Consider the following 17,256-nt stretch of genomic DNA (forward strand, 5'->3'; position numbering starts at 1 on the left):
TCGTCACACCTTAAAAGTTTCAGTTAGCATAATGTTGTTAAGATGCTAAATGCTAAACTTGAAACTTGTCATGAGGCATGTATCTCTGCTCCTGTTCTGCCTCCCTGTGTGCTCTCCCCCTTCCCTCACCTGCCTGAACCTGGAGCTGGGCGAAACTCTCGGCTCCTCCCGCACGCACCTGTGTCCCATCAGGGTAATCATCACCACCTGCCGTGGATAAGAGGAGCAGGGAGAAGACACTCGGTGCCAGATTGTCCGCGTGTCAACGTGATGCTCCAGCTTAGTTTTTGCAATTTTGTTGCCTGTCTGCCTGTTTCTCATTGGATTTTTGCCACCTTCCAGATTCCTGCTCTCGCTCGTTCCTGCCTCTGCGCTCCAGCTCCGGTACAGTCCACCCCTCTGCCTTGTGTCCTGTCCCGTCTTGGTCTCCAGCTTGCTTCCTGTCTCCTGCCCTGTCTCCCATTCTCTGGATTACTCCTGCTGGGTCTTCCCTGGCCCTGTCCCTGGTCCCGTCGTGCTCCGGCCCTGGCTGTCTCCGTGCCTGCTCTGACCATCCCTGCTTGGCTTGCCCTGGTCTCGTCCTGATCCTGTCCTCGTTCTGGTCCTGGTTTCCCGTCCCTGCTTTGCACTACTCCCGCCTGGTCTGCCTCCCGCTCCCTGCTCCCCGTGTGTGTGTGTGTGTGTGTTAAATGAACTATTAAAGACTGAATTTCACCATTTTATAAATAAACACTGTAAATCTGCCCCGAGTCTGCACGTCTTTGGTCCTCCCAACCCCACCCGTTACGACAAAACTAGTAACTCAGCATTTATAGTTTTCCACAGCTCTTTTTACCAGATACTGCTACTCTTAAGTTCTTGACAAATTATTTATATATATATATATATATATATATATATATATATATATATATATATATATATATTTGTAATTACACTGCAAAGGAATACACTACCCCCAGGGCCGGCCCTAGCTTTCAGGGGGCACTAAGCAGAATGTGTCTCTGGGCCGCTTGGCAGTGGATGTACCTGGGCTCAGCTATTGGTGACTCGCATTTGACACATTATGACCCTGCTCATCACATTGTCCAATTGTGTTTCTATTTATATGATAAAAAGACTGAAATTTTTTAATCTAACTTTTAAAACAGCCATTCAAAAGAACCTCTGCTGCCTCAGTGTACCTCAGGGGTGTAAACACGTAGATAAAACAAATGTAGGCAGCAGATATTTTGCTGTTATATATAAAAACAAATAATCTTTATATAGGGATTCTGTAAACATCTGAGCACTGTTTCTAGTATAACTTTACGTATTGGATCTTGGGGGCCCCCTTGGGGCCCTAAGCAGCTGCTTAGTCTGCTTATAGGCTGAGCCGGCCCTGAATACTCCTATAACCAACGATCTTGTAACCTGATACCCAACATAGTAAACATGTAGCTAACACGAATACTTTTTTTTTTTTTTTCCTGAGACTCTGGGCAATACTCATCTAATATGTACACCATGATATATATGGATGTATAAATTTAGAGACAAACGTTGAAACAGTACTATTCAAAACACAGTAAAACCTTATCTACCCTTATTATGTGCCACCAACTAATAAATCCCATCGTGAGGAGATACACAAAACCTAACAACTGCTTTCACTTTCTTCCTTCCGCTTTTGTTTGACCTTTTTGCGTTTGTGTTCTGTTACTTCAATTTCAGAATATATGGACCACAACAGGAAACCGGAGACACTTATTTGGCGATTGTGGTCCTCTCTTAAATCTCCTTACAGCATTGTCCTTGCACGTGCACAGTTAGACAGTTAGACAGTTAGCGTGTAGCGCCTTACCGCCGGTTAGCATGAGCGCACACTTGCACATGCAGTTGTCGTTGTCCACGTCCTTGGTGCTGAAGTCTGCTCCGTGGATCACCAGGCTGCTCTGTCGGCCCGCGGTCCCACTGTGGCTTTTAAGGAAGAGCCTGGAAGACAAACCAAAGGGACAAAATCAGACATAAATACCTCTCAAAAATGATGAGGTGACAAAATAGAAAAGGTATTAAGAATTTTGAATATAGTGGAATTAGTACAAGGACTAAGGTGCACTATGGTGTCTTATCGCTGGCTTGAGTAAGAAAGCATGTTTTTAAGATATGGAAATACATGGAATTGAAGAAATGCAGAGCAGATAAGTTAAATGCCATTGTGCGGAACAACACATTAAATAAAAAACACCTGGAGACAAGTCTTCAGCATAAAAGTTATATACTGCTGCTTTAATCGGATTTTCAGAAACAAAATAGGCTCGATGTCTGGTCTTCTCATTCTAACACTACTCACTGTTTTTATTTATGAACTCAAACCAAAGAATAATGCTTGTATTTTCAACACAAAATATAGTGTTGCCTAAAATAAGATGAGATTTATGCATCCACACACACATGCAGGGCAGCCCATGTGAGTCTGAGAGCGTCTGCTAAAACCATCTCCTCCTCAGTGTTCATTTACACCAGTGTGACCAGTGTGTACAGCAGACTAAACACAGCTCACTGACCCCAGACCCCAGCACCACAGACCCGCCTGGGGAAGAGATCAAACACTGGAGCTTGCAATCAGTCACCAACAAATATGTGTCTCGAAGAGTCATCTTTATTTGACAAAACAGCATTTAAATTCCAGTTAAAAGTCCAGGATCGTGAACCTCTTCTGCTGTAGTCTTTGTTTGATTTTTTTTTATTTTTTTAACTGCACTATGTAACTTTTCTGGTGGGGTAGAGCAAACAGTTTGTCTCAAGGATGCCATTACTTTGCCTGGAATATTCCACAGTATGGCATTATATGTATATCTTTCAATTACTCAATTACAGGTGTTGTTATTGCCTAAAAGTACTTGAAAAAAAACACATCTATTCCATTGTGAACCTTAATAGAGAGCTGATCTACTTAACCTGCTGGCGTCTCCATGGAGAAAGGAAAGCTACACTGTAACATCCCTGACAAAGCAATAACGTTTCCATGAAGACAGGCATGTGGTTGGAAAAGTTACAGAGTGGAGTTTTAAATGTTTGAAATCTGACTTGACTTCAGTATTTATTATGAATCAAATCTTTTCTCACACAAAGTCATTCCCAAATGTGTGTGGGCGCGACATTGATAAATGTGTGATTTTTTATGGGAAATTGAGACCTGTTCAAACATGAATGATTTTGGAGTCCCTAATGATAACGTCTGAAACATGTTCCAGCTATTTAGCATCAGGTGTTAAATGTTCAAATCATTGGACAATCCCACTGTCACAAACCCATTACACGTGATGGACGGCTGTATTTGGACAGCTGTGGACAGGACTCATTAGTGCCTCTGGGGGCGAAGAGTGGCAGTGCATTGCTGAGGGGAAATCACTAAAGCCCCTAAACCAATATGTGCAATATCCTACAATAATCGTGAGTCATACAACCTGCTGCACCGGAGACGAGCGGACACGGGTCGTTTGGACACGGGCTTTAGAGCTTACTGCACGTATGGAGGTACAGGACAAACCTGTCTGGAACACTCACACTCACTGTTTCCACCATGACGTACTGTGCACATGCTCTCACAACTTCCATTAAGAAAGGACAGAAGTCAGACATCACAATTAATTAAGTATTTCTATTGATACTTTGCAGCTGCTGTCATAAATATTTCCTGGGGGTGTGATGCTAACTGAAGGCACAGCTCTATCTGGAGGTCTGTTACTCAAATTAGACTTTAATCTGAGCTTTATTTTAATGCAATCTGAATGGAGTTAGCTGAAACTACAACAGGTAATTTGTAAAACAAGTGCCTCTAAAATAATTACCCAGCATCAGCTAACAGTTTTTCAGTTAGTTTTGAGATTATCTTAAAACTTTTTGGGCAGTGTTTGTTAATGTGTGCATTATGTCACCATGGTAACAGCTAAACATCATGCTGGGGGTGTTCTACAACATACATGCAAAACACCCCCTTGCATGATGTCACTGCAAAGTATCAATTTCTGTCTTTTTGGACTTTTAATGATCTGTTGTGTATCCCCTGTGCACTTGCAGAAAATGTCTGTACACATGATATAATACTTAATTAGTTTGAATATTTTGAATGATCCTGTGTAAAAAACATGTGCATCTAATTTGAAACAGTTATATTAGCATATAAGATCCAAATAACAATAAAAATCATATGACATTTTCCCCAAAACTCTCCTTGCGTCCACTCTACGTCCTTACGCCTACCTGTCCCACTGTCGGGAACCACTGTCCTAGAACATAAGGTCAAGATACTCCTTCCTGGGAAAACTAGAATTATTTCCTGATTTGTTTCAAGTTGTATCTAAAACAGCAGATGCTTTGAAAATGTTTCCCAGCTCTGAGTGACTCACAGTCAGCACTTCCGTAACATTAGTCCAAGCTTATCCCAAAAAAACAACTCCAAAGTGTCTGGAAAACTGACACGGAGTTTCCCCACAAAGTGCTTTCTGCATAAGACCCAGGCTTCCCTCACAGTCGGCCAAGACAACAGTTTGATTTGTAGAGTGACAGTTTGACAGGCTCAGCTCATCAGATCACATTCACCACACCGTTTATTATTCACATCCGCTCACTGTCTCTTACTGCTTACTCGTACAATGCAGGAAATGCTGTTTTGGATATTTACAAGAACACAATACGCAGTGGGAAAACTCCTCTCGAGCAGCAAGGGAACTTTGGCTGAGATGACGATGTGAGAATTGGTTGTTGTATGATTGGCTCTGTGCTCAAAGGCGGCCGGTTAGTTCCAGTCAGAGTCGCAGTTGGCGTGACCATTTCCGGGGTAATGTAATGTCTATGAGGTTTTTGCCAAGTCACGCTGAAATCAATAAATCCAGACAAATCAGACAGCGGACTGGGAGCTGCAGGTGGATGTGACTGACGACATGTTAAACACTTTATAAATGCAGAGAAAACTTCACCAGAGGGTATTTCTGTGGTTACAAAGGCACGTGTTTGTGTCGGGGGTAATGCGAATGCTAATTTTGGAGCTTAATAAATATTTAAATAAAGTTACCGACTGAAATAATCTACACCTAAAAATAATTGGGTCGTCTTTAAAACAAATTTGATGTTGTTATGTTACATTTTACATTTTAATGAAGTTAGCAAAGGGTGTCAAACCTCCATTCTAACTTGGGAGGGTCCAACCACAGCCGCTAACGTATTTCTGGGTTTCAGACGACGTCACAACATTTTACTGGCCAATATTATTTCATACAGACGGGGGCAGCTAAAATAAATATTGTTCTTGGGTCTAGTCACTGATAGAAATGATCAGGTTCCACGTTTGTGAATTTACCTTTTGGATATTTCATGGCAAAGTACAATGTAATCAATAGGGAAAACTGGTTCTTGCGCCCCCATCTGGAAGAATGACATCATCACATTCAAGAATCTGAAACCCACCAATGTCTCTCAAACGTGGAAGACATCTCTTGAAAATTCATATCATTCCGAACAAACGTGAGATAAATAACAGTTTCGTGCTTCGATAGTTGAGTCTTTAGAAATCTCCACTGTTTCTCAGTCCTTGTTGTTGTTTTTCCCCCCTTTTTTTTTACTTGTAACCCACCGTGCATGTTTGTTTTGACCCAAACGGCCATGCATCGCTCTGATTGGTTAACCCACATGCCAGGATACAGGATACGGCTCCAGACCCACTCATCTTTATAAAGTTTGGTCAAAGTGTGTGGTTCTGGCTGCCCAGCAAACATTCTGCACCCAGCCCAGGGACCAAATCTGGAACTATCCTGTTTTGAGGCGTGATTACTCAACCGCCGTGCCTCAGACGAAGATTAAGTCAAAGCCAATCCGCTAAAATAAATCAAGAGAAAATGTTTTTATGAAATAATAAAATAGTTTGATAGCTAGTAAATGAGAATAATGGACGGTGTTGACATGCAGGCTGCCTAAAGCCAAGCTGGCAGTACAAGTTAATATCCAAATGTTCTCTGTAAAGTAGATGAAAAACACAAGTGGTCAGGCCTCATTAAAAATCACACACTGAGCAATAAACAGAAATACTTCATTTGAGGCCTTTGGGGAGGACGTTTTAATTAAATATGTGGCAAATCGTTTCAGGATAGACGATAAAATTAGCACATGAGAGATCAGATAGTGTTCTACTTTCTTATTTGATTAAAGTTAGTGCGTGGGAATGTTTTGTCTTACCACCATCTCCAGTTGCCGTTGTACTAGCTTAACTGCACCCCAAGCGTCTTTGATGTATGTTCTGCTCAACCCCAGAGAGAATAACGTTTTGTCCTGGAAAACACAGTGTCCTAACCTTAAGACCGCACTGAAGTAACATGACTTCGATCAAGGCCTTAGGACTCTCAGCAACAGTAATACATAAGACCACTGTAGATTTGTGCTGAGTTAAATTACCATCTTTCACAACAGAATGTCACTATGTCAAATTTTTGTGTTACATTTTTTGCGAGACGAAACAATTTGGTTGTACGAGTCTGCACAAAAAACCCTTAAACACTGTACCGGATTTTTATCGTCTTAAAAACATGAAAAAGCAGTTTAATTTACAAATGTACAAAGTTATTCCTCACTTACCTTATGCACTGAACTCCACTGAATTTATATATTGCGAGCTTAGTAATCACAGTTAGTATTAAATTCATAATCTTGAAACTCTATGATAGACATGACTAATACATACAGACTTCTGCAATAATGGAAAGGGACTGAATCATAAACCGTATAAAGGAGTGAGTATGACGTCAACCACAGCGCTCGGCTCCAGTCAAATGAGGCTCATCAAGGCTAGCAGTATCATAGCAACCAAAGAGCCAATCTGGATTGAGGTTATTGAAGGTAACGCTCCTTCTCGCCCGCACCGTTGGATTAGCAGAGAACAGGTCCTTAAAAACGCTGTCAATCAAACCTGTTACTAAGACTAGGGAGAGCAACTTCGTGGAAAGAAGGCGCTGATTTGTCTGTTATTAATGTTCATATCTTGATTTACGGTCACAACAGCAAAATAAAAATACTAGGATCGTGTAGAGCGTGTTAATTCATACCGAAGACCGAAATGACGAGTCTCACAGCAGCAGTTACAGAGCGGGAAGACAGTTTTTCAATGCAAAGTGAAGTGGTATTGGAAGCGCGCCCATGTTCACTTCCTATTTGGAACGCAACAGCTAGCAGGTTAGCTTCGTCTATTTATATATACAGTCTACGGATTGAACTGATACAGATACACATCTTGTTGCAGCTATCCTCAACTTGGCCTCACTCGCCAACAAATACAACATGCCGCAAAACTGGTTCAGAGTTTTGCCCAATGACACAATGGCAAAATGCATTGGCAGAGTCAGATATTGAACCGTTAGCCTCTGGGATAGTTAACCAGTGTCTTCACCATCTACAATGAAACACAGAACTCAGGATGTCTTCCTCTCTGTCTCTCTCATGATTCATCAGACCATTGATGCAATTATCTTCACATGTAACTTCATCTTTCTTAGACATGCTAAGTAAGTGCTTAAAAGCCTGGACGTTTTTCTTTCATCCCGGTCTTCCAACACTAATAATCAAATACCAGTGATCCTTATTATATTGTGGCTGCTAATGCTTTTAAGAGATGACTTTCACACTTCAAATAATGAATCAAACTTATTGGCAGGACAACTAAACCGCTAGAGTGACTGAGATAATGTTGTCTTAGTAATTTGTACATGTTAACGCTGTGATACAGATTAGGTTTCAGTATGCTAACGCTCCAGAGGATTGTGGGAAATGATGCGGATGGGGTCAGGTGAGGAATCAGACATCTGTGAATGAACAGGTCCAATACAAACCAGAGTATGCACAAAGAAGGTCTGACATGTTGTCCCTCACTATATCGCGGTTCACCTTTCGTGGCCTGGCTGTTTCAGGTTTTTTTTCGTGTAATTTTACTGTAATTTTTTTTAATGCTTTTTCACAGTGTATGATCGTGCATTGTGTTCTGCGTCCTGATTGGCTAAGGGACTGTAGACCATTGTCCATCAGTCTCCTCCATGCCGTGTCTCCTGTACAGTACAGAATATGTTCAGACTAATTTACATAAAAGTTGGATCGCAGTGTGACTCTGAAGTGCTGTATGTTTGCAAGTTTTCTCCCCGACAAAACCCACAATGTTGATGAAACGTTCTCCACTGACAAAGGCACCTACGAAGGTTTGGACCTTGAGAGTGTTTAAACGAGAGAGAAATGTGAGAAAATGTTACTGCCTGTGTGAGAAAAGTGTATAAAGTGTGTGGTGAGGGGTTTTACAGCCAAAAACATATAGAATAATTGTAAAAACTTAAGCTGACTACTTCATGGATTTCGTGTATTGCGGGTTACTTTTAGAACGTAACCCCCGCGATAAACGAGGGACCACTGTAAATATATCAACATAAATGTGAAAAAACGGCTTAGTTCTATTGTTGCACTGTGTAACTTTTCTTGTGAAGGTCCAGCACCTTCTCGTCTCCATGGAGATGTCATTGCTTTGCCTGGAATGTTCGGAAAGTATGACAATGACCTGTAACTTGGCCTGCATACATCACCTGCTGGTATCCATAGATATAAATAGCTTAATGTGCCATTTTGTGGAACATTTCAGGCTAAGCATAAAGATCTCCATGGAGACTAGCAGGTGGCAGGAATATCTGATGAATCCTAAGTAGGATTTCAGGATCAAAGGATGTGTCATGTGGATGATCGTGGATGAGCAGTGAGGCTCCTTGGAACAATCCCAGAAACTGCAGTTTGAGCAGGATGCTATATTCAGCCTATAAGAAACCATAGAACAAGTTGAGATCAGGAATTTGAGTTTTTAAAATATTTTTGGATCGGGGATGTAGATTTGAAGACCTCAGTCAACTCCGATTATGAGGTGGTGAACCCTTCTTCCCAGGTGGTCAAACTTCTTTGGTGCAGGCTTTTCTGGACATGACAAACAAGCTGAAATCTGACACAACAACTTTCACTTGGCTAATAAAAACCTCATTCCGTCCATTTCATTTTATAAACTTGCATTTATGATAAACCAAATATTAGTCTAGATTAAATTACTAAAAAAACAGAAACATTTAAAAGCTCCGCAGCTACGTCCAGAAGCGTTTTTTGTTGTTTTGGAAATATAGCAAGTTCTTTAGCAAAATATCTCCATATATTTTAGCCCGTAGCAATAACACAATACTTCACAACTGTTAGCACCTCACAAATCTTGGCAGAGTCCAGTTTATGCTAAAGTTCCCTTAATTAAAAGCAGAGCAGCTTTTAGGGAACTCCATTGTTGCCCTGTTGGACAAGTTTTCCTCAGAATAGTGCAGATATGTCATAAATTACCGTAGTTCCTCTTTTATCTGACACGTCCCATTTCACGACATGCTGCGTTAGCCTGAGCAGAGGATATTGCTTTCATTCCAAAGCATTATGGGAAAAAAATGGAAAAAGTTTCTGTCAATTCTCCTCTAAACATTGTACATGCCTGACTATGCATTACTGTACAGAGTTCAAGTGATCCATATCTACCATTACCAAGTGTGAGTGTAATTGTGGTTGCAACGTTGTCAAACTATCCCCCATCTCTGGCTCGGTGCAGTGCCGTTGTTTTGATGTGCACTGATGCCCGTAGGTGATGCTAGCGTTAGCATTAGCCGCACACATGCACTTTCACACATGGCAGTGGTTAGCCTCCTGATCCGCCGACTCGTTGGCTTATTGCTGAGGTTAATCACCCAGTCCATGTGCGCTTCCTACTGGGGCTCTCAGGTGTCTATCCGGTCGGCTCTGTCCCTCTCACTTTGTACAGGTCAAATAGCGATGTTTACAGATAGGTCAAAAGATATAAGTATTCCCAAAGTGATTTTAAAGGTGATAAAAAAATTTGCAGAACAAAATGGTGCTCTGCTTGTAAATAAAATTTTCTTCTGACGACACTTTGGCCGTCTAGTTGGTATGCCTGATTAAATCTTGGCTCAATATCTACGTTTGGGTCAACTGTTATGGGTAATAGAGTAGAAAGTACAACCAATATCCCAACCCTTTGCCTTGAAGAGGTATTGGACTTTCCAGAGACAATGTACATGCAAGTCAAGGTTAAGGTCTCCGTAGTGAAATTTGTCCTTTGTATTTGATCGATAATGGTGCTGGGCAATCTGTCAGGAGCAGAGGGTGCAACACCTGTGGACGCATCGCCAGTTCTTGAGCTAGGCTTCATCAGGACAACCTTAGCCGGAGTATTTTTCCCTATGGGCATGTTTTGGGTCAAAGGTACGTGTTTCCTTGGCTCAATCTGACATCAGGCTTAAATACCTCCTTCCTTGTATTTCCTTCTACTTTTCCTTGACCTTTGAGAGTTACGTCATGAGGTCAAGAATAAGAACCAAGGAGGAGTAAGATCTATCGCTACTTCTCTTGGATCTGAATCCTCCTAACCAGCGCTGGGATCAACAGCTGTGCAATAAAAACTACAAAACCCACAAAATGGACTACAACAAGCGAACCATCCTTCACTACTGTGCTGAGTCTTATGAGAATTATTTAAACCTTTCAGTCGTTACGGTCAATTTTTTCATCACAAGGGTAGCCTACATAAACAAAATGACTAGAACGTGAGGATAGCGCACATCGTCACAGAAAGAGCAAATATATTACACTGAGTCCTGTCCTTTAGCCCGACAGCAGCTGAACGCATCAGTGGCACAAGGAGCAGCTGTTTATGCAAAATGAGCGATGTGGTTTTAACTTTCATTTCGTTGTGAAGAGTAAACAAATACGTGCAAAGCGGCATTACACACTTTATAATATCAAAGGGGTTGATGTGGCTCTGTAGAAATTATGCTTCATATGTTCTAAAGTTGAGTTTATTTATGCAGAAGATTTTCATTAATAATCGGCTGGAGTGAATAACTTTCGGTTTGATCTGCTGGTTTCTCTCAAGATTTCTAAAGGAGCTATGTAAGGAAGCATTATGTCTCCTAACTTCACTCCTTCCTAACTTCACTGGTTAATTCGGATGGTCCTTGTCATGGCTGAAGATGATGGATGTAAGTGTCAATGATAAGGAAAGGAGCTTCGTAGGTGCTTTTAACCAATTTGGATGGGCCCCTGTGTATCTTGGTGTCGCAGTGTCGCTGCTCTCAAGGCTCCTGATTGATGTATATGGAAAAAAACAATATTATTCATAAGTATATTATTAATAACATACACAATTTGGATTTTCTGCATGATGCAAAGGAAAAAATAATGTGAAGATTTATGAGTTTCAAGAAATGAAGACACAATCTTCAAAGTAACAATAAGACTATTCAATATTTTGACAATTTAAAACAGTTCTGGGATTTTACGATGCTGACTTGGTGAGTTGTTTGACTTGTTTTCTTTGTGTTTTGACAGACAGGTTGAGATGAACTACAGAGTGCTCAACAAGACTTATCTCCTGATCAGAGTGTAAAGTCCTACAGGAGACAGAGGAGAAGGTCATCCAGAGCTCCTCCATTATCTTCTCTGGATCTGAGCTGGACCCACATCAAAACTGTGCGATTCCTCTGCGCTCTTTTCCATATGGAGCACTGACGGAGGAACTTGGCGTCCCGGCTGGAGCGGATATTGAATAAAGATGTAATGGTGCATGTAAAAATAAACTTCAACATTTCTCCATGGCCTTTTTGTTCCTGTTTCTGCATCATACCTGAAGTTTGGGCTGAGATCACAGACACAGTGAAACGATTTTAAAGAGTTAGACGTTCATTCTGCTAAACTATAGGCCCTACTGTATTTGTCAGTAAAGCTGTTTGTTTGACTCAGGCCAGTCTACTCCTCACACTGTATTTACTCACAAAATCTGAAATGCGTTTTTATGTTTGTTCACAACTGTCTATGTTTTGTCTAAGTGTCACAAAATATATGTTGAATGTTGAAATTGCACAGAACGACCAAAACTGATAAATGGCTGGATTTGGTCTCGAGAACAAGAACATTTCACCCTTCTCTGTGGTTCAACACTTATTTCTGAATAAGCACTTGAAAAAAAAACAAAAAAAAAACTCCCAACAAGCACTGAGCATACCTCGCAATGATTTGCTTCTTTAACTGTGGAGGAGCAGTGACTCTACACTGAGCTCCTTCACTATAACAAAGCTTCTCACCATATATCAGAACTGAATAAATATGTGCATTTCCAAGAATAGGGCAAAACAAAAAATAGTACGATTAATATGACAATAAGAATGTGACGTTTTGATATTAAATGGAGTGTAGCCTAAACCTGTGCTCATTTAAAGCAGACCTATTACGCAAAATTGACATTTCAACCATATTATAGTTCTTATAGTTTTTGGAGTGATTTGTGCATGTTTGAGCATCTTTAATCACTTGTATTCTGCTTATCAAGTCCGTTTTTCACTGTCATCAGCCTACGCCCACTGCTCTGTGCTAACTTAGTTCTCCAGTTTACTTTCTTAATCGGTGGTATATGTTGGATTTGGCAGAGTTGCGTAGCCATTTTGGTGCAAATGGAAAAAAAAAATCTGCTACTTGCTCGTGTGATCAGCAACTATCCAGAGGGGCCAACATTTACGGCACACCACAATTTTCTAACGCTTTCTAATGCTGTTTTTTTGTTGTTGTTTTTTAAATTAAGTTGTTTTAGATGAACATTGCAATTTAAAATGTGAAAATTATAACATATTGATCCACGGGTGTCATAGATTATATAGTAGACACAAGCACAATAGGTCTTCTTTAAAATGCTGCCAGTGTTTCTCATTCTCAGTTTATGGACACGCCTCATGTGGAACCTCAGAACCTCCAGAATTCACTCACTGAGCTGCAGAGGATGCACTAGCACTGAGTCATGATTGGCTGCAGGTGCTGGGGTTTAGATAGAGATGATTCAGATCAGAGAGTAATTTCAGAACCACAGTTGAGAGTAACGAATGTCACAGCTCAATCCAGGTGTAGACACATCTGTAATCTCTCATGTATATAGCGTTTCTAACACACAGATTTAGATTACAGTTCTGCACACTAATTTATAGCAATTATCCCGATGCCCTGATGTGATGAATGTCCTTGAAACAATATTTGCTCATCACCAGTTTCACTCCAGACACTGTTTGTTGAAAAGAAACAGCCTGTTTTTGCTGCTTATGTTTTGGAACAGCTTGAATCAAAACTGAGAAAAAAAAAGGGTTTACTTCTGTCACAATTACAGAAGGATGTGGTTCAGTACAAAACATCAGGAGGACCAGTTCCAGAGCTGTTGAAAACTGTAGTAAACGCTCATTAAATCCTGCACGCTGATATCTGGATTTAGTCATGTTCCACTCCATGCACAGTTGAAATAATACCAAATAGAACTGAAATAATACGACATACGCATAACAACAATTATAGCAAATCAGCAACATGTCCTCCATAATTATTTTCTTGTAATGCACATCGTATGAAACAACAGTTTAAATGCTAAATTAAATCAGCTGAATAGAAAGTGAAAAGGAGACTGTATCGTAGTACCGCACCGACAGTACTGTTACTATTACTGCTGTTACTACTACTACTACTACTGTCATTACTATCCTGCCCGTTTTGCCCATTCGCGTGTTGACAGTGCTTGATTCGCACTATCACGGAGCTCAATTCGCTTTATTACGTCGCTCGATTCGATCAATTCACTTCATTCTTCAGAACTTTTACTCGAGTGTCAGTGTGCCCTTAAACAATTTCAAGTATTGATCGTGGTCCACTTAGATAACCCCCACTAAACTATTATCTGTTATCTATTCTAATCGTTACACCTTAAACCGTATGCATCTCGTGCCTGTTTGGTATTGAGAAACACTGCTTCATCTAAATGACACAACAGCCCATAACCTTTCCTTATACGGGGCATTCCACTCACTTTTAATGTGAAGTGTTGTCACATTTACTGCCATTATCGCGCACGTCACTGGAAACTAAACTATTACGATTTGAAAGTGAGCTTGTCAAAGTCGGTCCAAATGCACAGTAAAGGTGATGCCAAAACGTAAGAGCCACGCTGCTAATAAATTGGACTTTTATCCCATGGCTCTGCTTCGGTGTAGCAGGATTTAGGTGCACATATTTCAGATGCGAGTAACTCCTCACGCTTTCTCCAGCTCATTAGACGACACATTTCAAAATAGTTTTATTAGTAATGATTATATTTTGCTCACTGACTTAACGTGGAACTAAACACTAAATCCACGTTTTGTGTGTATGGCGTTTTAATAGCATTGTCTACTGTGCCTAGTCAGTTTTGGCAACTCGTTTTGGCGCAAATTGGCAGCTTTCTGGTCAAAAACGCTTAAATCTAAGTTTACCTTGAGTGGCCTCTGCAGTTTCCAGTAGTTGGTGACATCATGAAGCACTGCCCTGATTAGGTCCAGGTGTTTCTGGTTATAAACACCTGGCTGCAGGGGGCGGAGTTTGAAGTGTGTAGCCCTGTTGGACCAATCACACTGTCCCTCATACATCCAGACTCCACCCCTCCTCCCCTCTCACTCTCTTCTTTAGTCCTCAAAGTTCTACCCTGTATGGCGACTCTATTTGGTACGTGTTTGTGGGCGGAGTTTAGGCATCCCACTTCAAGTCCAAGCAACAAAATGAACGCCACCAATCGGGACGCGCCCATTCCAAGGCATTTGATTGGGCATCTAATGTAAAAACATGCTGAATCGTTGTTGTTGTGACCTAAAATTATCAGGAGCCGATTAGCCCTGACTCAGCTAATATTTACATTGGCCAAGAATAACCTCTCCAACAACTTCAACAAATTGCGCTACTATTACTGCTAATGTGACTACTTTCAATCTCGTTTTGCGTTTCCAAGTGCAGTGAAATGGTAATCCAAAAGTTAAGAGCTTAGCTAATAAATGTGACGTTTATCCCGTGGCTACGCTTTGGTTTAGATGGATTTAGGACATACATTTCAGGGAATAATTGCACACTTTCTTCCACTCCTGCTTCGTCAGATAGCCGTTTCGTATTATATTTGAGCTGGCAGAGAGACAGACAGTTCTTGGCTCAATAGTGTTTATGATAAATGTCCAGTTTTGTGCTTTGCTTAAAGGCGCTGTACCTGATTTTTCCCATTTTAAAATACGTAAAAAACAGAACTAATTCATTTTAAACGGTCCAAAGTTATTCCTCGCTTACCTTATGGATTCCGGGTATCCTCATTATTCCCTGTACTTTTCACAGCTCACAGAGGCCCGTGTGAAGTTTTGGAGCCATCGTGGTAAACAACTAGCATGCTAACCGCACCTTATTTTGACCTCAAGAGCTGCTTATTCAATTATATCAGTACAAAAACATGGGAAAATCTGATACAGGCTCTTTAACTTTGAGTATTAAATTTATTTTGCAATGTTTTGGGTCTTTTTTTTTGCCCGTCTGGTTGCTACGTCTGGTTGTTGTAACTGAGCTATGACTAGTAGTGCCTCTAATGTTTGTGTAGTGCTGACGTAGGCTTGTTCCAGTAAACCCGCATGCTCCCAAAAAATGACAGAAATTAGTCCAAAAACAACTGCAAGATAAGAAAGCATATCTTTTCGAATCTCATAAATAATCTACTGCGAGGTGCCAAAATGACAAGGGTAGAGAGAGAGAGAGAAAGTTTTGCCAGGCACAGTTTGTTTGGGAAAAGGCCATCTGGCTGCTCTGGACCTGGATTACAGACAAGCAGTGTGTGATGCTCATGCCACAAGTATTTTTAAAGAACAAATCTATTTTAGGGACATCACATGGTCAAAACAGTCGGCTATCGCAAAGGACTCAGTGAAACAGCACTTATATGACTTGTGTTTATGGGTCACACTGTACCAGGTCTGTATTTAGTTCATATCAAAGGTTTGCAGGTATTACTATCTGCAGAGTGTCCAGATATAACAGAGAGGATTGTTTTTGAAGTAGAAATCTGACATTAAAGTGGACCTATTCTGCAAAATCGACTTTTCAGAGCATTATAGTTGTTTCCCCTTCTCGTTTACCCTCTCAAAGTTGTTTTTGGAGTGATTCGTGCATGTTTGAGCAATCTTTAATCGCTTATTTTCAAGACGCCATTTTGCTAATCAATCCCCTGGCATATGCTCATTGCTCTGTACTTTCTTGATTCTCCAATTTCATTTTCTTCATCTGTGATACATGAGGGATTCATCAACATCGTGCAGTCATTTTGGTAGAATTGTAAAAAAAATAAAATCTGGTACTTGCTACTGTGATCTGCAGTGATCCATAGGAGGAGCCGACAGCTACACGGCTCTTTGTTGTGGTGACGCTCATGGCGACGTCAGCTCCCATTGGGTACCACAGTTTTCTTTTTTTAAATTTTATTTTTCTAGAGTTTTACTTTAGAAACATAAAAACGACAGAGAGGTAAAAACATTCAAACAGTAAACAAAAGAAACAAAAAGTGGGTGTACAGTTACAATCTCAGGATCAGACGAATTCTGGTCCTCTAAGGTGAATATAAGATTTCCATTTCTCCCATATCTTGTTAAATTTGTCCTTTTCAAGTCTGTTGTACATGGTAATCCGTTCCATGACAAAGAATGAGTATACCAGGTTGTGTGAAAAGTCCAGGGTTGGGTTGGCCGTCTTTAACCATTTTTAGTTATAGACTTCCGTGCCGCTAAACTCCCATCAGACGTCCCATCTCAGCACTTATGTCCACAGAATATAAGAGTCCAAATAATAATTCGCCCCAATTTAAAGGCACTTGTAAATTAAATATTAATCTTAACACTGATCGAAGATTATTCCAGAAATTCTGTATCACTGGATATGCCCAAAACAAATGAAAATGATCTGTTACCTGAACACCACAGTTCCTCCAACAACCGGATGAGCCTGAATAATGTGAGCTTTGTGCAGGTGTTATGAAGTATCTCCTGAGGCACTTCCATCCAAAACATCTCCATGAATTTGAATTGGAGATCTTCCATTGGAAAGCACAGTGTTTCAGACAGGTTTCATTTGACAAAACCGTATTTGCTTCCTCTTCCCATTTTTGTTTAATATAGACTGTGCTTGAGATTTTAATGTCCTGAAAGTCCTTATATAATCTAGAAAACTATTTCAAACCCGAATCAGCCTGATATGTCTTAATAAAGATCTTCAATATAGGTATTTCAAAAACATTTGTATCTTTTGGAATGAAGCTTGTTATATAACGACGAATTTGTAGAAATCTGAAGAAGTCAT

At 40.5% G+C, this 17,256-nt stretch overlaps 1 protein-coding gene across 1 annotated transcript in view; it reads right to left on the minus strand.

The window, feature by feature from the left end:
- Nucleotides 1–17,256, minus strand: part of angpt1 (angiopoietin 1) — a 102,508-nt gene that overhangs the window by 8,278 nt on the left and 76,974 nt on the right. Inside the window, exon 8 of the mRNA XM_033975802.2 lies at nt 1,844–1,974. Within this exon, the coding sequence (XP_033831693.1) occupies nt 1,844–1,974 (131 nt within the window). The remainder of the gene's footprint in view (nt 1–1,843; nt 1,975–17,256) is intronic.

The sequence above is a fragment of the Periophthalmus magnuspinnatus genome, chromosome 11, assembly GCF_009829125.3.
Source record: "Periophthalmus magnuspinnatus isolate fPerMag1 chromosome 11, fPerMag1.2.pri, whole genome shotgun sequence".
NCBI classification, from domain to species: Eukaryota; Metazoa; Chordata; class Actinopteri; order Gobiiformes; family Gobiidae; genus Periophthalmus; species Periophthalmus magnuspinnatus.